Below are 21,683 nucleotides of genomic sequence, written 5' to 3'. Positions count from 1 at the left end.
GCATAACCAAAATAGCTAATGAAGCCATTTTTCAAAATATTTTTGTATAAAAAAAAAGTTATATATACATATACATTTATACTATTAAGAATTTCAACAACAAACATAACGTATATTTATACAAATTCTAGCAACTTCAGTTATTCACATATATACATATTCCAATTACATACTCATAGAAACGTTTATATACACATTTTGCATATACATTTGTATCTAAACAATTATATATACAAATTATAACTTTATACACAATTATATAATTTCATACAAGTGCAATGTTATGATGAAGATAACTGTATAAAACATACACATAATAGTTTCATATATGTATTATACATACTGAATCATATCTGAAAACCTATACGTATAAACTCTAAGCAAATACACAAATCCGAACACAAATATTACTGTGAAATGAGCGAATCTCCGATCACAAATTCAAAATAATCAACAAGTTCATCCAGAAAATTTCCAGATCACAAATTTTTGTAGATTATAAATTAACTATACAAATCATAATTGTTAAACTCTATTTCGAGCAAAATATACACCTCTTAATATACATTCAACTTAAATTGATGATAGTTAAAAAGGAAATCTGATTTTGAATACATGTTGAACACCATCTTCGACCTAAAAAAGCAAAATCAGAGTATGTTTTCGTCATGAAATTACCTCCTATTGTTATCTCTACAGTCCAATGATCTCGATTGTTTGTGTAGTACCGTCAATTGCTTGATCAATTTTCTGAATTGAGTTACAATGGAGTTCTTACTGTTGAAGACGACGAAGAAGGAAGGGAATTCGAATGGAACAGAACGTGCGTGACTTCAGTGATTTTTTTCCTTTTTTTTCTAACCTAAATTAACGCCCTTTTCTTTTTTAAACTATCAAAATGTATAAAAAAAAATAAAATTGACAAGCAAATATATAGAAAGAAAAGTCCATAGCAAACTATAATTTTGCTACGGATTGCAATTTTACAAAGTTTGTTATAGCATACAATTAGCAATTTTTTATTTGCTATATGTAAAATTTTCTCATTTATTAAACATTATAGGAGGCTAGTGATATATCTAACCAAATGAAAAAAATAAATTGAATAACAATTTTTTTTAAAATTTTGATGTAGAAAAGATATTTATTAAATATCAAATGAAAAGTATTAGAAAATAATATTTTTTTTATTTGGTATAATGGGTAATGTTACATTAATTAGGAAAAATAATTATTAAATATGATATGAAGGTAATGGCATATTTAACAACTAGGATCCATCCATAATTTATGATATACAGACCATTCTTTTTCGATTATTGATAGGATTATCAAATGTTTTTTATGGATAAAAAAATATGATAATTCAATCTTAATCCATGTTATTCATTATTAATTGAATTGTTCGAAGTTACATTTTTTTATTGTGTCATAAATAAACTCGATGATACTAGATTGGATTATTATACCATTGATATATATTCTTTTTGTGTCATAGCGTATATATTAATGGTATAATAATCAATCTAGTATCATCAAGACTAATTTTTAAAAGATATTTAATTTTGTGTCCGAACTATTTAGTCAAAAGCTTATTCAAAACTAGTTATTACTTTTGGTGCACTATGCACTTTATCAATACTTATTATGTAATATTTTTATAAGGTATACTATTGTTGAGTTTACAACAAGAATTTGATACTAATAATGTTATTAGGGTCATTTCAAGTTAATAAGTTAGCCATATATGTGTAATACATCATCTTAGATCTTGTTGTGTAAATTTTTTTATCTAATAATATGAATATTTGAGTAGTTTAATCCAAAATTTAAAATATTTTTAGCATTTAAAAAAAAAAATCTTTCTTTCCTACAAATTTCAATATAAAATAAAATAAATTGATAAATCAATGTTACAAATTTTTTAGATGAATTAAGGTCGATGGTTATAAAAGTGGGTAAAGTAATTACTCTTTCATTGAAGGCTCTTTTTTCTCATGACAACATTTACGGTTTATGAATAAGAATTGTTTGAACGTTAGTATGTACGTTTTCTTTTTAATAGCGATTTTCACATTGGTAATCAAAGGAAAAATAAAATTAAAAAAATAACATTTTTTACTCGAAATATTGTATTATTTAGCTCATCTTTACATAATCAAGTTGATTGAAGCAAATATTGAATTGATTGGATCATAATATGACCCTCGACTAATCATGTTTTACGATAACAACAAATGAGTTTAAATCCAAGCCTGTCAGAATCAAACATGGCAATGTGACATGAGCTTAAATTCAAGTGTGTTGGAAATTGATATTCTAGCCACGAAAACTACTTGGTCTAATATAATTTATGTTTCATAAAATTAAGAAGAAGAAAAAATTCTTCAAATTTGCTTTGACATATTTTTAATTAAATATACAAATTTACTGATAATTATGTCAATTCAAAATAAGAAAAAGAATCATAATTTAGAATATTTGTAATCAAAACCCTTCTAATTTTAAGAGTATTAATTACCGGACATTCATTAAATAATTAAGAGCGGATTCGGTTTAAAATATAAGTGAATTTTATTTAATTCTAAATTAAAAAGGGGAACTTACGTAAATCCCATAAGTTTAGTAGTTAATTATTTATATACACTCTAGTTTGTAATATTACGTATTTTACCAGATTTTGGTGTCTCCAAATACATCAAGATACATGTATCTTGGATAATTGGGGTCTAACTTTAGGTGTAATTTGTTCTAGATACATTGTATCCAAGTGAATTTGCATGTATCCAGGCTACATAGCAAAACTCGCTCACCTCTCTCGCCATTCTTCCATGTATCTGGTATCCCTATATATATATATATATATATATATATATACTGATTTAACATCAATTAAGCAAAATTATCAGCCGCAATGACACCAATACAATATATGATACTGATTTAGTATCAGTTAAGCAAAATTAATTGGGGGCATATAGTGTAATTCTTTAGTAGGATATAAATGTAAAAGGGTATATATTTATAGTTATTTTACTTTTATGAGGTATTTGTTTTGTGTCCTTTTTTTCATAAAAAATATGTATCACATATAAATTTATATATTTGGTATAAATTATTTTTATATAATATATTGTATAACAAAGATATACACAATATTTTATGCATAATCAAATTGAAGATGAGAATCATTTGCCGTAACCTAATTTCTTAGCAGAGAAAATAATGACGACGAAAGGAAAATGATATATATTACTTCCTCCGTTTTAATTGATGTGACATATTTTAAATTTTAAGATTTAAATTAATCTATTTTTTTATTGTAAAATTTTTATATATCTTTTAAATATTTTGGGTTGTCAATTATTTTGACATATGGTACTTTTTACGTAATTTACAAATATATAAATTTCATTTCAAAAAATTGAAGATTTCATGCATAAATTTTCGGTCAAACTTAAATTATTTGACTCTCGAAAAATGAAATGTGTCACATAAATTGGGACAGATTGAGTAGTAAAGTAGATCATTAGGATTTGAGAGAAGTATTGTAAACACCCCTAAAATTTGTGTAAATTACTAGTTTCCTCCTCGAACTATTGACAATATTAAAAATATTTTTTTACTTGATTAACTAAACTTAGATACAGACCTGAGCTGCCACATGACATAACAAGTGATCTCAAACTCTTGTAGAAGTATAAGACTCTTAATAAAAATTCAAGAGAAGTGTTGGAAATATCTTAAACTTGATGATAATTTAGGAGTTATTTTCACTCATGTTGTAAGATCGGAGATGTGCTTAAGTTCAGTTTGTCAAATAAAGAGGTGTTTTTAAGGTTATCAATGTTTAGGGATGAAACTAATAATTCACGTCGAGTTAAATGTGTTTCCAATACTTCCTATCTTAGAATTTCCTTCATTCCTTTTTAATCTTCATATTGCACTTTTCGTGAGTGATTTAACTAATTTTCAAAACTAAATTAGATTATATTAATTTCATATATATTTTTTTGGCACAATTATATTTGGCTCGGAAGTTAAAATATAGTTATCTAAGTTGTAAGTCGGGTCCCATACAACCAAACACCGCTCCAATTTTGCCTTAGATCCAACCCGTAAATTCCATTTTCCATTCCCCCGTCCAACCTCGCCGGCGACGCCGTCTGTATCCTCTTCTCTCAGCCACCACTCCGGCAAGTGAAAAGCGGAGATGAAAGCAACACGTGGCTGCAGATTCTCCTTCCACGTCACCGTCGTCGCTGCGGCAATTGCTTACATTTACTTCTCCACTGTATTTGTATTCATTGATCAGTGGTTGGGACTTTGGTCGTCTCCCGGTATGCTTAACGCCGTCCTGTTTTCCGTCGTTGCTCTCTTCTGCATTTTGAGTTACGCACTTGCAATCTACACTGATCCCGGTCGGGTTCCTAGCTCCTTCGTGCCCGATGTCGAAGACCCGGAGAATACGGTTCAAGAGATCAAGCGAAAGGTTTTGTTCGTTTCTTACCTTTATAATTTACTTTAATGTCGTATATTCTACTTGTATTATGCTGGTAGAGACTAGCCCTTCCCCGGACTCCGCGCATATAGCGGGAGCTTAGTGCAATGAGCTGCTTTTTCTTTTTTAAGGAGGTAGAGGCTAGAGTGTGTGAACTGGTTAATAACACATTGAACTAGAATCAAGCTGTGGCTTGTGCTTTTGCAGAAATGGAGATACTGGTTTTATATTAATGGAGCTCACCAGTTATGAAATATGGCATTAACATCTGTAGCAGATACAGGAAGAAATTCTTTCTAGGTTATTATAATGGTATGATCATGTGGAGTTTATAATAACAAATATGTCACCAAGCATGACAAGTGAGCAAGTCAAGCAAAACCCTGTGGATAATGAATTTACTGTTAAAAATGTTTTTTTGGATGCTTTTGTCATACTGGATGAAGTCAATTATTGGAAAATCTTCCTTTCAAATACTTGCTCTTGTAATGCTTGATTATGGGCAAAGGTCTTAGGTGGACTGGCAGAACGTTGATACTTCAATATTTGTTAACTGTATACAGTGTTTTCGTCCCTCTGTGAGCTGAATGAAAACGCGGAGGATTATTCTTTTGTACTTCTGGAATTCGGGGTTGGAACCCCTTTAACTGTGATCTATCCCAAAACTTTCTTCTTTAAAGTCTTTGCCTCTTTAGATAAGCATTTCATAGTCAATATCGTGAAAATCCAATCCATCCCAAAAGAAAAAAGCTGTTCTAAACCTCCTTTGTTACTTGATGCTGCAAAAAAAGGAAGATGTTTTTTAGTTTCATGCAGAACTCACCTATTACCCAACACTGTCCCCCTGCCCTTGTATGGAGATTGTTTTGAATAGGTAACTCTAATGTGGCATGCACTGCCAGTGGAAGCACAATGTAATGTTAAGGTGCTTTAAAAACTTAGCTGTCACAACTATAATGAGTAGAGAGACTTAGCAGAGAAATAACCCCCTTTTCTCCCTTTTCTCCCCTACTCATAAATAGAGCCTATAATCTGGCCACAAAAATCATACCCTTTTAACAATGGTGTCAATTCCTATGTAATACAATTTATCTTACATTCTAGGTATGCCCTTGTTCAGAAGGTTCCCTGCTCAATCTTCATCCCAAGAAAAAGGGATGGTCCATTCAGCTTAATTTCTAACTCTGCAGCAAGCACATCTAAATTGCTTAGAAAGATTTCCTTCAATGTACACCTCTTTTGCTATAGTGACCGGAATTTGATTCTTCTACCAAGTACCATCATCAATTTTCAAATCCCCCAGTTGGTTTCCACAAACTCAACCCCTTAGAATTTGCCACAAGTCTTGACTTGCATTGACCGCCTTCTACTCCATTACTCATTGCTACAACAGATCTGCGCAGTCTATACTCCTTATCAAACTTCTTGATGAACCTTCATAACTATTTGCCCTGCTTGCTGATGTTGTCGCTCCACCTTTATAAACATGAAACCGGAATGTCTTGCTATTTCCTCCCCATTGAAAGTCATATATTCTTTGATCTGGTCTTTGTCTTTGTCATGTAGTAGTTTCTCTCTTAGTGCAAACTTTAGTTTGAGAGACTGGTCTCCCAACACTCTAAAGATCATTGAACCAGGAATGTCATTTACTTGGTAATGTTTTTACTGGTAACTGATTCAACTGGCAGTCAAGTTGAGTGAACCTTTTTTTTAAAAAAATAATCCAAAAAATGATAACAAACTTGAAAGAACCCGTAGAAGTATAATCTAGAAGTGTGTCAAAATTAGTATAATAGGTATGAACATTTTATATCTATTTGAATTGAAGAAGGCTGTTTCTCATTCTCTAACCAAATTATCAAATACTTTGAGAAAACGACCAAAATGGTCCTTAATGCATAGGGGTTGAATTATCTTTGTCCTTCATATATACCATCTTATTGAAATAGTACTTGATGTATGTAAAAAGATATCAATTTCGTCCTTAGCCCATAAAACTAACTTTAAAAGTGAAAAATTCTGTTAAATTTAATTGTGGAGTGCTTGGATGTGATTTTGTGTCTGTTGAATTACTCTGCAGGGTGGGGATATGAGATACTGCCAGAAGTGTTCCCTTTATAAGCCTCCACGTGCCCATCATTGTCGTGTATGTAATAGATGTGTACTGCGAATGGTATGTCGTATGCCTCTATGTTTACTTTTATGTTATTTCTTGATATCCTGGATAATATACTAAATCGTTTGCCTCTTGAATACAAGGATCATCATTGTGTGTGGATGAATAATTGTGTGGGCCATGCAAACTACAAGATCTTCTTCATCTTCGTTTTATATGCCGTTATTGCTTGCATATATTCCCTGGTAAGAAGTTGACATTTTGATGCGTTTTAGAGGCTGTATATGATCTTGGTATGCTATGCCTGTATCCTTTCTTCCTTTATTACTTATATTTCTAAATTGGTGCTTATGATGAAATTTGATTGATCAACATAACCTACAAGATTTAAGTATCTTTGCCTTGCTCGCGACCCTTCAACACTTCCTACTTTTGTTTCTTCAGGTTCTGCTTGTTGGTAGCATAACTACTGATTCTCCAAAGGACAACCAGCAAATTGAAGGTTCTTACAGAACAGTATATGTAATTTCTCATGAGCTAGTTTTGTTCTTAGTACTATTTCATTCATCCATTTGCTCAGATGTTGTTCCTTTTAGCAGATTCTTTCAGGGCTTCTACTGGTGCCACTAAGTTTGGCACTAGGGGTTTTTCTGGGTTGGCATGTGCACCTGATTTTGCAAAACAAGACAACCATTGAGGTCTGTCTACTTGAATACATGCTACTTTATCCTATTCTTTTCAAATTATAACTGATTAGTGCCTAATTGTACCAAGAAGGTGTCAGAGCTATGTGGCTGGCTGAAAAGGGAGGTCATGTACATTCACATCCATATGATCTTGGTGCATATGAGAATTTGATATCAGTAAGTGATCATTCTTCTTTCTCTATATGCTATCGTTAACTTCCTTTTCCTTGTCCATAATTCTTTTTTCTTCCTTGATTTCCCAACTTCTTTAGTTTAATCATTTTAACTGGTTTGCCTGGGAATGCAGGTTCTAGGCCCAAATGTATGTTGCTGGGCGTGCCCCACAACAAGACATATAGGTTCTGGCCTTCGCTATCGGACACCATTTGAGGGCTCCTCGACATCAAGATCGTGAACATGTTACTGAAACATCCAAGATGTCAATGTTTTAGTTGCCAAAGAAGCAGAGGAAGCCTGGTTCTGCCTTTGGAGTAGCAAGATTAACAGTGTCGTCTGCTCGCCATCAGCCAAGATTAACAACATGGAGGTGATTTTTTTGTTTTCTGTCATTTCAGAGATCTCCAGTCCTCCATATGCTGAGACACTATCAAAAAGGTAACGAGAGTTATAGTTGGGATTATAAAGCTAGCATACACCATGTAAAATAGAAAAGAACTTGCATGTAGCTCAAACAGCTGCAATTATGTGCCAACTTCTGCCTTCCTTCTTCCAGCATAATTGATAATGTCGACAAATGACAGGCCATTGGTGATTCCTTTTTCTTGAAACAAATCATAGCAACTTAGGTAAAAGTTATTTCAAAGTTTTTAAATCTTGTCAAGGGTTAAATCGTGTTTAAGATTTTTTTTTTTCTTAACCATCTTGTCTTTGATTCACTGGCTTGATTAATTTAAATTCATGTAAGGTCAGCCAACTAAGGAGAAAAATAGTTTCCTAATGGAACTTTTTTCATATTTTTATTATTCAAATTCAAGACTTGTAATTAAGAGTAGAGTGATAATCATATACTACGTGGTTAAATATTCCTTCTCTCTATCTTAAAAAAAATAAAATTATTCCTTCTATATGTTTGTTGCTTAACTATGGTTGGTGAGCGCAAAACATTGCTGGGCTGTATCACATGTATATGCTTACGAGGCTGAAAGCCTGAAACCAAGAAACTTAACTGGCTACTCACAGAAAACGAAAATTGAACAAGCTCAGGGGATACTTAAGGTTCATTTGGACTTTAGTCCCTATTTTTGTGCTGTCTTTAATTTTTGACATCATAACAAACATTTTTTTCTTTTTTTTTTTTTATCATAATACCCAACCAGTTATATTCGAATATAACTTCAGTTTCTTCCGAAGAATTTATGCTTCACTGGGCATAAGATTGATTTCTAAAGAATAAAAATGAAATATATGGAAGACATTAAAGACCAGCCTTATTAAAGTGCAAAATTTTGGATACTTAATGGTGAAGATGCGTTGGAATTATTACTATATATTTATCATTAATTAGAGAGCTGTTAAAGAGTTCTTTAGGTTTAAAGTGTAACTTATCGATACAAATTCTAATTAATTGAGTTAAGATTATCAAATATCATTCATTTTTAATTAAAGGCTCTCTAAAATAAAATTTTAAATTAGTCGAACCTAGACACAAATACAAAACATCAACTATCAAGTGGAAAAACAAAAACAAAAAAAAAGATACAAAGGATAAAGGGGGACATCTACTGTAATCCCTCGTGGACTCCATGCTCCTTTTCCTAGTCAGCTAGTAACCAAATTTGCCCACACTCCTAATTAAGCCGTGCGTACACGCGCGCGCTTTCCCCCCCTTTCAATTCCATTAATTGGAGAGGAAAAAAATTTAATTGCTTAATTTCTTATGACTAAAAATATGCTAGACATATTTCTTCATTTTTGTTTATTTATGAAACTCATATATATATATTAATTTATTTTGCTATATTAAATTTTTTCTAATAATAAATTTAGTTAAGTAATTTTGACAAATAAAAATCTTAAGTTGAAATTTTATTAATATAATTAAATTTTAATGACTTAATTAAATTAATTTTCATAATTAAATGATTTTTTATAATATTAACTCTGATAAAGTAAAACTCAAAGGGAGATTTGTACAACCATCCTTACTTTATTTTATTTTAATTAAGTCAAATATCACAAATAAAGTGAAACTAATGAAAGTAGAATAGAACCTCTTATAATAAGAAGAAATTTAAAATTGTTGTTTTAATTAAGTCAAAGAAAGTAGTGATGAGATACACGTGTCTCAAACTCGAGTAGTGGAATTTCATAATTTTGGTACGAGAGAGATTATTGTACTGGTGTGCCTGGGATAATAACCAACAATAACCATGATATTTTTTTTAAAATTACATTTGGGCGGAAACAAGTTATTTCGAAATAACTTATCTCGAAATAAATTATTTCAGCATATATATGGAATAATTTGTTCCATCATTATAGTATAAATAATGAGATAAACAATCTAAAAATTACCTAATATCCATTAAATACAGAATAAAATTATTTTATATTTTATCTTGAAATTGTTATACCTTAGAAATCATATCAAACTATTATTGTTGTTGTTATTGGGATCAACCAATTAACCAAATATCTATAATTTACTATAAAAAAATAATTAAAAGACCATGCTCAATTAATTTAGATATATTTCAATAATAATAAATAAGTTCATGCACTTAATTTTATACAGGTATAATGAAATAATAATTATTTTCCAACTTTATAATAGTATAGTCATCGCCTCATGGGTAGTGTCTGTCACCCTCACCCCATCTATACTTTCTCCATTTCTCCCAATGGTTCATAATCATCCGTACACCTAAATTTCTTCCATTTCATTTTACCTGCAAAAAAATATGGAGGATGACCAAAATATGCATATCTGTGCTCATATCAACAGGTTTTTTTTTTTTTCTTTTTCAATTTGGATCTCTTGTTTCTTCAATTACCTTTTTGTGATATCTACTTGTTAGTTTAATGCTACTTGGGTTTTAGTAAAGTTGTTTTATTTCAACTTGGTCAACTAGTTGATATTTCTTGATGGATCTCCTTTTTTTGCCCTTAGTGGGTAAGAGTCAACCGTCGGTTGGGAAATGGACTAGTGATTTGCTTATATGTACCGGGACAATCCTCTCCTAGTTTTGGGGTTGAGTTAAAAGGACGTAGGCTCAGGTGTCATATCTTTGCGTTAATTACTATAAAAAAGGTATTAAGATTTGAGTCACATGGTAAGCTGGGAAAGGATGGATTATCAATTTTATGTGTTGAATATTTGATATTTATATGTGTGTTTGTATGTTTTAATTTGTTGGTTTGATCTGCATTTAGCTGAGAAGACTATAGTATGCCTTACTTTTCTGATTTTCGCCTTAGTTATCGCAACCCATTGGGCTATATTAATCTAGATTTGTGTTGCGTATGAATGATTTGAGAGCAAGGCTTTTTAAGGGGAATGGTTCCATTCCTAGAGCTCGAACCCGAGACCTCTGTTAAGTGTGACCTGTATTACTAAGATAGCTCATTTCCAATGAAGAAATAAAGGGACATGTTTATCAAGTGTGACCACTCTTAATTTTAGAAACGGAGTCCACCAACAGTAGCCTCAACACAGGTTTGGATCTTTAGTTTTTGAACACATTGAGTACGAACGGAGTGTACTCAGTAATACAGAGAAGAACAAGAAAGTGCAGTCAAGGACGTCGCAATGGGAAATTGGGAATGTGTATAGTAGCTCTCCCAAAACTTAGCTTCAGCCTGTGTAGGTTTCACTTAGTTTGTCAGTAAAATTCCCCTTTTCTTCATCAAATGCTTGAAGATAACTGTTATGATTTGAGAGGTAGTTTCTATTGTAGATTTTTTACCTATTCCTAAAACAAGTGGTTAGCATATGCTGCATTATTGTAAAAGATGAAGTAATGCGATCTAAGTTTCTGTACGCTTACATGTAACTGTCAAATTTTAATTTCTTTCCATGAAATCTGCTTTTCAAAAGTCATGTCAGTAAAAGTCTGCATGTTTTTCTTTATTAGTGCTTACAATTTTTCTTTCTCTGGCCCTTTGAAATGGATCGTCGTTCAACTATGCTTTCATTTTTCTAATACTGGTTTGCTTATTGTACCAGTGTTGATATGAGCAAGCTACTACCTACCAGCCTTGTTTACTTTAACAAGAAAAGAAAGTTTCAAGCTGAACAATTGGGAATGCCGTTACCTAAGCATATGTGCTCATATCAGAGCTCTGCTGAATGTAATTCTTCACATACTGGCACTGCAGCTAAAGAATCTTTGGCATGTATGATGATAGTAGAAAATGCTGCAAGTGGCCAAGATGATGATTCAGAACTAGAATCTGAGAATGGCAGCAATAGCTTTTGTGAAGATGCTGACTCTGTCACGTCTCATGAGGCTAAACTTGATCCTGGATGTCTGAAAGCATGTTCAGCTGATCACGCTTCAACTTCATCTGTTAAATTGGGGGGCAACTGGTCCAAAAATGCCCTTTATTCTTTGGAGAGCAGATCATTGACAAAATTAATGCCTGATAGGCCGGAGCAATCCCCTACCGGCAGAGGATGGGATACTCTACATCACGGTTCTGGATGCCACCCGTCAATGGATTATGAGGAGCACTTTTTGGGATTGGGGAATCACGAGGATTGCACATGCGCAGAATGCAGCACTGAGGGCATTGAGCTCACAACAGAAAAAGAACTTGAAAACTTGCTAAACGCCAATGTGAATCCGAGCAATTATGTTCTTTCATCTGGAAGATGGACTGTTAACCAAGGTAACTTAGCTTCCACTTTCTCTTTTCCTCTTCTTTCTCATGAGGGTTGTGAGGCAGATAGATATTTTTAAATGAATGTCCAAATTGTGGAGTACATGGATTAAGGTAGAAGGTTAATAGGTTGCAATGTGTTGTCTTGTTATCTGTCCATTCTAGTAGTTATAGTATTGCTCCTGTGGTTTCTTGTCCTTCGATTTCTGTTACTATTTGTTATTTCTTGTACTTTGACTATCATATTATTTTGTTGTAGTTAATTGTCTTGTTACTATCTGCTGGTTTTGTTACTATCTCCTATTTTTCCCTTGAGTCGGTGTATGGGAACAACCTCTATACCTGAGGTAGGGATAAGGTCTCCGTACACTCTACCTTCCTCATACCTCACTTTGTGGTATTATGTTTATACAGAGAACATGGTCATTTGGCTTCCTTGGAATGATACATATATTTCTCTTTTTGATGCAGATTCACAACCAAGTTCCACGAAACTAACCATTGATAAAGAGTTTGAGCAGTACTTTTCCATGCTTATGCTGTAACAAGAAACCATCGATCAGTTCGAAAGGTTGGCTTATGTAGTTAATAATTGGTTTCAATGGCTTGTTTATATATTTATTATTTGCTATGTTGTATGCACTGCCCTTGTAACAACAGAAACAAATATGAGAACCTTGAATGGTATTATTGTACAGAGGCTTTTGCTTGCATAATTCATCTTAAGTAGCAGTATCTTTTTAGAATCAATTTTCTTAGCTTCCTCAGAAATGTGACTAAATTTTCCTGCAGTATAGTGCTTCCACAGCTCGAAAAATCGTACTTTTCTTCTTTAGCATATAAACTCGAGGTTCATTTGAATTTCGTGAGATTTGTTACTGTATGTGGAACCTGTTAGTTGATGAAACAGAACGCGACGATATGAAGTGGACAACTAAAGGAGTAGTAAGTAGCTAATTTTTTTGAATGAAAATAGTTTGATGCCACAAAAGATGAGTAGAAGTAATTTTTGAAATGCAAAGTGAGTAGAAGTAATTTGTCTTAAAAGAACTTGGTTGGCTTCAGTTCAAATGGTGGAGTAAGAAATTTTCTTGAGATGTGTGGTTTGAAATCTGATGTTACAAAAGATGTACTTCTTCAGTTTGTTCGTCTGATTTTGACTTGACACTATTTTTAATTCAAATATACAAATTTATTGATGAATATGTCAATTCAAAAAAAGAAATAGAATTATAATTAAGAACATCTTAATCAAAGCCCTTCTAAATAGTAGCGAATTTTATCTCATTCTAAATTAAAAATATGACAAAATCACAATATATTAAATATCAAAATTTGACCCAGATTCAAAATTTGTTTGAGAGGTATTCTTTAAGTCAAAAATTATATCAGTCAAATTTTTATGGCTTATTTTAACTTAAAAATAAGTGCTTATAAGCACTTTTTATTTTACCTAAATATCGCTGAATTGCTTAAAAATTATTTTGACATAAAAATATTTTTAAAAAGTTAATTCAAACAGGATCTAAATAAATTTTAAAATATTTATAAGCACTTGATTTTAAGTTGAAATATAAAATAAGCCAAAAATTAAAAATTAATCCAAATATGTTCTTAAAAAATTGCCAAATAAAACAAAAAGGTAAGTATTTCTTAAAAATAGATGGGAAAATAACACACAAATTGAAAAAGTAGATGACCTGCTTTTGAGGGAACTACTTGATGACAGTTATAAATGTGCACCTTTCCCCATAGATAAGGGGAAAAATACTTTAAGTCCACATCTGATTTTTGTGCTAACTATTCCCTCCGTTCGATTTGTATATTTTAATAAATTAAGATAATTCAAAATATCATAGTAAGATTAATTAGATAAAATATATTTTTAATTGATTGTTTTTAAGAGGTGTATTGTCTCAACACAAGTCAAATTTGAAAGTCTTTGGACTAATCCAAAAAAGGATAGATAGAAATGTAATATAGAGATCATTTGATCAGGAATAAGTATCTCAAAACTAATTATCTCGAAATAAGTTATCCACCTCCCCCCAAATGCATCAAACGACTTTTGTTGCATTTGGCCAACCTCAGACCAACGAGTCTTTTAAAGAAACAGGTATGCAATTTTTATCTAGACTCTTTTTTTGGTAAATTTTATTTATTTAATTATGACTTAATAGATATTAATTAAGACATTTTTTGATAATCTAAAATATTATGATCATTAAAATAAAAGGTAATAAAAGATTAAAAGTTGGTAAAAGATGATTCTCTTTTTAATTGCAGGAAAAAAAAGAAAAAAGAAAAGTACTCCATTTAATTTCTTAAAAACCAAATAACTGAATCAAACTATAAATATGTATTTAATTTAAAGAATTTAAAAACCTATTTACCCCCTCCAAAAATAAAATTAAAAAATGAAAGCACAATGTTCTCTCGATCTAAATCAATAGGTTTATTTGAAACTAATTGATTTATCATAAACAGATTGAGGAGAGCTCTAACAAGCGTTGATGTTACGCAAGGGGACCATTTCAAAAGCAAATTAAAGCAAACACAAATTATCAGCGGAATCAGTAGCGGCGGAGCCACTTTTATTCTCGGCGGTAACCCTTCGGCAGAAAATTATACTATTTTGACATGGTTAAAATAATATTTTAGGTATATATAGTAGATGTCAAACCCCTTCGACTACTTCGTGTGTCTATTTCTTCAGATTTTGAACCTTTTATTGAAAATTCTGGCTCCTCCACGAAGTATCACAAGGGGACCATTTCAAAAGGAAGAAAAAAGAATTTTGGTTTTTATGCACAAAAAGAGAAGTTGATAAATATAGCAAATACATCTACATGATAAACAGATATTCACCCTAAATTCCTAATTAATAATCTAAAACAACATCTACATGATAAAGAGAACAAGAATGTAAAACTAAACTACTTAGGAGAATATATATAATCATCACGCAATCCTTCAAGATAGAGGCTAGGCTTCCGTCATCGTTAGAATCTCAAAGTGGGGACACTACCTAGTTGGAGCAGTAACGTTATCAAAAATAGAATCAAGATCAGATGGTCGAAAATAACCATTTTTGGGCAGCTCCCTCTTTCGGCATTCCGTTTTTTTCTTTGGCGCTGGAGGACACTCTACCGGCGCTTGTATTCGACATTCTTGATTCCTTGGCGTCGTACATTCTTCCTCCATATTGTTAATTTCTTGATGATCATCAATAGTAGTGCTAATTTTTTCCATATATAGAAACAATCAATTTATGCATGCACACTTAATTATATTAGGAGTACTACTATTCAACTATAGTATTTATGCTTTTTCAAGATTGTTTGTTATTGTATATATATATGTTTAGGGAAAACAAAGAACGTGGGGTGTGGGTATATTGTAGAAGAATGATGTGATGAAATGGCAAGTGAAAAAAAGCAGCAAACGTGGGAGAGTTGGCACCGACTTTGTGTTAGACGTGGTACACGTTAGACCGTCTCTTCAATACAGTTTCAAAATAGGCGGCCCCCCATTACTACTTGTATCGGTCAAGACATATAGCGGGAAGATAATTTCACTTTTAACGGTTTGTCCTATTAGATATGGGTTTTAAATTTACTAATCAGCTAGATAATTAATAAGATATTGATTGGTTTGATAACATATTACTCTCTCCGTCCACAATTGTTTGGCAGGTATACTAAAAATAGATGTCCAAGATTAATTGTCAATTTAAACAATCAAGAAATAATTAGTCACTTTTTCCCAATTCTGCCCTTAATGATTGTGTAGTTCAATTGAAAAGTTATGTGAACTTTTGATATTCTTGATATATTAGGGTTATATTAGTCAAATTACACCTTGTATTAAATTTTCCTTTAGGGATGTGCATGACCTTACCCTGACAAATAATTGTGAATGGAGGGAGTAGTAATTATCGAGCAGTTATTTGAGTGTATCGGCTAACCTTTACCTTTTTTTTTTTCATCCACCTTAAAAAAAAGGCTTCTTTTCACTATATTGAATTTTTTTTATAAATTAATAGTAATATAATAGTAATACGTGAACAAAAAAGTAAATAGTCTTTTTTAGTTTTTGGCTTTTCGGCTTTAAGACTAAAAATATAAAATTATATATTATGGCAAAATATTAAATGAGGTTAATATATCTAAGATAAAAGTGTAAAAATAACTCTTAACGGATTAATGTTTTATCCGATAAGAAAATTAAATAATCCACCTCACACCAATAAATCGTTAACTATAAAAAATAATATTTGATGTTTATTTTAAATTATCGATTATTAAATTATCAGAATCGAATACCAAACGTACATCATCCAAAAGAGTTGGTCTAAGGTCATTCTTTCTCTTTGGCTCTAAATTCAAAGGACTGAAAAATATGGTTGTGGAATTTAAGAACATAACNCTACTTGTATCGGTCAAGACATATAGCGGGAAGATAATTTCACTTTTAACGGTTGGACCTATTAGATATGGGTTTTAAATTTACTAATCTGCTAGGCAATTAATAAGATATTGATTGATTTGATAACATATTAGTAATTATCGAGCAGTTATTTGAGTGTATCGGCTAATCTTTACTTCTTTTTTTTCATCCACCTTAAAAAAAGGCTTCTTTTCACTATTTTAAATATAGTTAAATTATAAAATTCTTCTATATTGAATTTTTTTAATAAATTAATAGTAATATAATAGTAATACGTGAACAAAAAAGTAAATAGGCTTTTTTAGTTTTTGGCTTTTCGGCTTTAAGACTAAAAATATAAAATTATATATTATGGCAAAATATTAAATGAGGTTAATATATCTAAGATAAAAGTGTAAAAATAACTCTTAACGGATTAATGTTTTATCCGATAAGAAAATTAAATAATCCACCTCACACCAATAAATCGTTAACTATAAAAAATAATATTTGATGTTTATTTTAAATTATCGATTATTAAATTATCAGAATCTAATACCAAACGTACATCATCCAAAAGAGTTGGTCTAAGATCATTCTTTCTCTTTGGCTCTAAATTCAAAGGACTGAAAAATATGGTTGTGGAATTTAAGAACATAACTGCAAAATTTAGTGTCAGGGGCGGGGAATTGTTTTCATAGGATGCTGCTTGCTTTTAATTTGGAGACAATAATTGACATTTTTCTTGGATTCGTATTTGTCTCTCTTTGTCTTTGACTTTATATTGTTAAATAATATATAATAGATGGTAGGATGAAGATGAGCTTAGGGATGGCTATGGGGCTGGCGAAACGGGTCGAAGCGGATGCAGAGTGAGTTTTAGGCTATATGTAAGAAATGTAGGAGACGTTTGTGGAAATTTTCTGATGCTTTATTGATCATCATCTTCAATCTTTATATACAAGTATTCTGTGCAAGAAAATAAGAAAAAGGAAAATATAGAAGAATCACAGCTGTACACTTGTCTAAATCCTGTAGAAATATTCTAACAACCTAACTAATTTTATTCCCTCCTATGTTGATATAGTGTGCTGCTCATGACGTGCTCTTCTTCATTCCTTTCTTTCTGCAGCTAATAGATGAGTGGAAATTATGTTTGCCAACATCCCCCCTAAAGTTGGAGGGGAGAGAAGAAACCCCCAACTTGGATAAAATGCCATGATGGGAAGCGCCAGAAAGAGGCTTTGTGAAAATATCCGCGAGCTGGAGCTTTGAAGGAACAAACTGAAGAGAGATCAACCCAGAGGCATATTGTTGTCGAACAAGTGACAGTCAAATTCCACATGATTTGTCCTCTCATGGAAAACAGGGTTGTGGGCGCTATGAATCGCAGCTTGACTATCGGAGTTAATAGGAACATGTAATGAGTAAACGGATGAGCCAAGTTATCTCGGCAGTGACTTTTCTCATGGACCTGTATTCTGCATCTGCTGAAGAAAGGGACATAGAAGCTTGATTCTTTGATTTCCATGAGATGGGGGAACCACCAAGGGTAATGAAGAATCCACTAATCGACCGGCGAGAATCCTTACAAGATGCCCAGTTGGCATCGCAAAAAGCATTTATAGATAGGGAAGGAGCAAACGATAAGAGAATCCCTTGCCCTGGATCCAAAGCCAGATATTTCAATACACGAAGAGCAACAGAGTAATGGGAGTGGCATGGCCGCTGCATAAATTGACTGAGTTTCAACACTGGAAAAGCAAGGTCTGGACAAGTATGTGTCAGATAATTCAATTTCCCTACTAAATGCCTATAAGTGGTAGGATCAGAAAGAAGTATGTCAGCATCCGCATGTAGTTTGATAGAGGGATCCAAAGGAAAAGTAACAGAGGAAACATTGGAAGTATCAAATTCTTTGAGAAGGTCAAGAGCAAATTTGCGTTGACTGATGATAAAACCTTGATTCTCTCTAATAATTTCCAGACCAAGAAAATAATTGATATCCCCTAAATCCTTTACCCTGAATTCAGCATTGAGAAAAGACTTGATTTCAGCAATTTCATGAAGATCATCACCAGTTAAAAGAATATCATCCACATAAACCGCAACAATAGAGATAAGTCCTACGGATCTTTTGAAAAAACAGAGAGTAGTCATTCAAAGACGAAGTGTACCCCTTGTAGCTTAGAGCACCAGCAAGTCGAGAATACCACTGTCGAGAAGCTTGTTTCAAGCCATACAAAGACTTTTTAAGAAGACAAACATGGGTAGGTGATGGAGGAATAAGCCCGGGTGGGAATTTCATGAAAACTTCCTCCTCTAATGAACCATGTAAGAAGGCATTATTGACATCCAATTGTGAAACTTTCCAATTTTTCTTTACTGCCACTGCTAAGAGACACCTGATGGTTGTCATTTTGACAACAAGAGAAAAAGTCTCATTGTAGTCAATTCCCTCACTTTGAATATCCTCCATCACCACCAATCGAGCTTTAAATCTTTCAATTGAACCATCGGAAAGAAGTTTGATCTTGTATACCCATTTGCAAGGTAAAGCCTTCTTTCCTAGAGGTAGTGAAACAACTTCCCAAGTGTCGTTGAGTTCTAGAGCTGCAATTTCTGCTATGCATAGCAGATACCCAGTCAGGGTGGGCATCAACTTGAGAGTAACTAGTGGGTTCAGTAAAATTGGTGAGGGATCTGAAAATTTGTTGATTAGGAACATACAGGGTATTAAAAGAAAAAACTAGAGTAGGAGGAGGGGAAGCAAAGCACGAGTCAGTAAGATTAGTGAGATAAACACTACTGCATATGAAATCCTTAAGATAATCTGGTTTGTGAGAAAGCTTATCTGATCTTCTAGGATAAGGGATAGGGGGAATGACAGAGTTTGGTGAAGGAGGATGAACAATGTTAGGAGAAGAAGGTGGTGGAGGAACAGAAGAAAAGATGTGATTATTGAAAGTGAGGAGAAAGGGGTTGATCTGGAACATCAAAACAAGAGGGAGAAGCAGTAAAGAGTTGAGAGGATGAGGTAGAAGATGTAGCAAAAGGGAACTGACCTTCATGAAAACTTCCTCCTCTAATGAACCATGTAAGAAGGTATTATTGACATCCAATTGTGAAACTTTTGGAAATTATGTTTGCCAACACTATACCGAGTGGGGCGGGTCTAAGGACATGCGGAGGCGGGGCGAAGGCGCCGGCGCGGGGTGAGTTGATATATATTTTTTAAAACACTAATGCATGGCGGGTTATGGGTCAACTAAAACCAAAGCTAAAAAAAACTAAAATCTCACGATAAAAGTTATTCAAAAAAACATATTGAAAAGGTTTCTGCAAAACAGAATTGAAAGCTTAATATATTCTTACTGTTATATTTGAAAGTATTTTTTATCTTAAGTTTTTGTTAGTTTTTTGCTTATGTAAAGTAAAGTTAAATATAGGATTTGTTCTATACTTATTAATTAAAGGTTAGCAAAGTTGAGATACTGTATACAAGATTTGTAAATAAATTAATAGTATTTATTTGTGCTATTCAAATAAAAATATGAAAAATAATTCAATTATAACTAAAACCTGTCCTTCATCATATTTTAAAAGTGACGAAATTAAATTTATGCTAGGGCAGGGTGGGGCGGAGCAGGACGAATTGGAACACATAAAAGTACGTTGAAAACTAGGTGGATTAAGGCTCAACTCGTGCTCCCCGCTCTATTGTCATCTCTATATGAGCTAACATATCGACTTGCGATTCAATTCTACTACATATATAGATATATTCCTATGATTTTCTAGTTTTAGATAGATTTTTTTTGTAAAATTAGATAATATAAAACACAATTTTTAATCACTTTTTGAAAGATAGTACATATTAAGAAGGAAATTGTGTAAAAATAACGGGAAGAATTGCTCAGATATTTGTGAGTGAGGCTTATTTGGGTCTCGGTTGATGGTACAGATGAAATTTCAGCTCCTAAAATTCGATTAATTTAACCTCCCGCCCTGAATATTATTTTGTGTTGTTCTGTATATGAGTCCCTTCAAACCGCGCTTATTGCTATTGATTCGATGATTGTTATAAAATATGGTCAATGAATCAGTCGGTTAGCACAATAGGATAAATAAAAGTATTTTTATGAATTGGGATATATATTTCATAACTATCTCACCTTCTATATAAGATAGTTAATCCCACCATTTGAAAACTAATTAATCTATAATCAAACACAAAATAGATAATTTAGAAACTTTTATCTTTTATCCTATTTTAATCAAACAACCAATGTCTATTGTTTTCCTACCGAAACGTAGAATGAATACTACATGAAGATTCATTCAACTCTGAAGCATAGTCAACTTTGAAGATTATAAAAATTTGCAAGTCAACAGTATCCCTTCGATTTTGAACATTAAAAGTCAAGTGTATAGTAATTATTGAGTTTGCAAATTACAACAAAAGTTTCTATTTTCACAAAAAAATTGTACTCTGTCTAATACAATATCAGACATCGGGTAGAAAATAAAAAAAGAAGAAGAGAAAAGACATAAATTCATCCTTGAAGTTTATCGAAAAGTCAGTTACACGCTTAAATTATTGAGGCGACCTATTACACACTTATACTACTCAAAAGTGAATTCAATACCACCCTCAAAGCTGACATGGTTATAAAATTAAATAAAAAAAAACGTGTTTAATTTGAGTAAAAAAAAAAAAGTAAATTTCTTCCCACCCCCACCCTTCTCTTCGTGTTACCCTACCTTTCTTCTTGCTACATTTTTTTCTTATCACAAACACTCTTTAAGCTAGGACTAATATGAAAAATAATTTTTTAAGAGAAAAATAGAAAACAACATTGCGGGATAGAAATTCATCGCAAAGATCGCGAAGTTATTCAATTAATTAGGTTCACTGTTCGGAAAAAATTCCGGCAAGACATCTAAAATTGGTCAATCCTTACTATTCTCACATCAAATTCGTCAAGTCAAGAACGAATTATTCAATTTATTTTTGTGTTTTTTTGTTGATTGTGAGCATTTGAAATAAGAAAATTTTCAGATCTTGCTTTTTTTGTGTAAAAAGTTTCTGGGTTTTTGCACAAAATTC

The 21,683-nt window shown here is 32.2% G+C and overlaps 2 protein-coding genes across 4 annotated transcripts; both read left to right on the top strand.

Moving 5' to 3' along the window:
- Positions 1–4,079: 4,079 nt before the first annotated feature.
- LOC125865814 (probable protein S-acyltransferase 16) lies at positions 4,080–7,923 on the top strand. 3 transcript variants are annotated; one of them, XM_049546066.1, is made up of 7 exons: positions 4,080–4,492; positions 6,582–6,647; positions 6,761–6,862; positions 7,062–7,139; positions 7,217–7,315; positions 7,385–7,480; positions 7,611–7,923. In XM_049546066.1, the coding sequence occupies exons 1-7, from the start codon at positions 4,214–4,216 to the stop codon at positions 7,716–7,718; spliced, it is 828 nt and encodes a 275-aa protein (XP_049402023.1). In that variant the 5' UTR covers positions 4,080–4,213; the 3' UTR covers positions 7,719–7,923. The 3 variants fall into 3 exon arrangements, with proteins under 3 accessions (XP_049402023.1, XP_049402024.1, XP_049402022.1); XM_049546067.1 differs by having other exon boundaries at positions 6,582–6,674; positions 7,395–7,480; positions 7,611–7,919; XM_049546065.1 differs by having other exon boundaries at positions 6,582–6,674; positions 7,611–7,914.
- Positions 7,924–10,102: 2,179 nt separating this feature from the next.
- Positions 10,103–12,820, top strand: LOC125865540 (protein FAR-RED-ELONGATED HYPOCOTYL 1-LIKE). Its single transcript, XM_049545742.1, has 3 exons — positions 10,103–10,268; positions 11,490–12,154; positions 12,617–12,820. Exons 1-3 carry the CDS (start codon positions 10,225–10,227, stop codon positions 12,688–12,690), a joined length of 783 nt encoding a protein of 260 aa, XP_049401699.1. The 5' UTR covers positions 10,103–10,224; the 3' UTR covers positions 12,691–12,820.
- Positions 12,821–21,683: the final 8,863 nt, after the last annotated feature.

The sequence above is a fragment of the Solanum stenotomum genome, chromosome 5 (assembly GCF_019186545.1).
Source record: "Solanum stenotomum isolate F172 chromosome 5, ASM1918654v1, whole genome shotgun sequence".
NCBI lineage: Eukaryota > Viridiplantae > Streptophyta > Magnoliopsida > Solanales > Solanaceae > Solanum > Solanum stenotomum.
Note: the sequence above shows the minus strand (reverse complement) of the source record. Positions and strands in the feature narration are given on the sequence as shown.

Coding starts and splice junctions, on each gene's coding strand:
- LOC125865814 (XM_049546065.1), top strand. CDS start 4,214: ATGAAAGCAACACGTGGCTGCAGATTCTCCTTCCACGTCACCGTCGTC. Junction 6,675..6,760: donor ATAGATGTGTACTGCGAATG/GTATGTCGTATG, acceptor CTTGAATACAAG/GATCATCATTGTGTGTGGAT. Junction 7,481..7,610: donor CATATGAGAATTTGATATCA/GTAAGTGATCAT, acceptor CTGGGAATGCAG/GTTCTAGGCCCAAATGTATG.
- LOC125865540 (XM_049545742.1), top strand. CDS start 10,225: ATGGAGGATGACCAAAATATGCATATCTGTGCTCATATCAACAG. Junction 10,269..11,489: donor ATCTGTGCTCATATCAACAG/GTTTTTTTTTTT, acceptor TTATTGTACCAG/TGTTGATATGAGCAAGCTAC. Junction 12,155..12,616: donor AAGATGGACTGTTAACCAAG/GTAACTTAGCTT, acceptor TTTTTGATGCAG/ATTCACAACCAAGTTCCACG.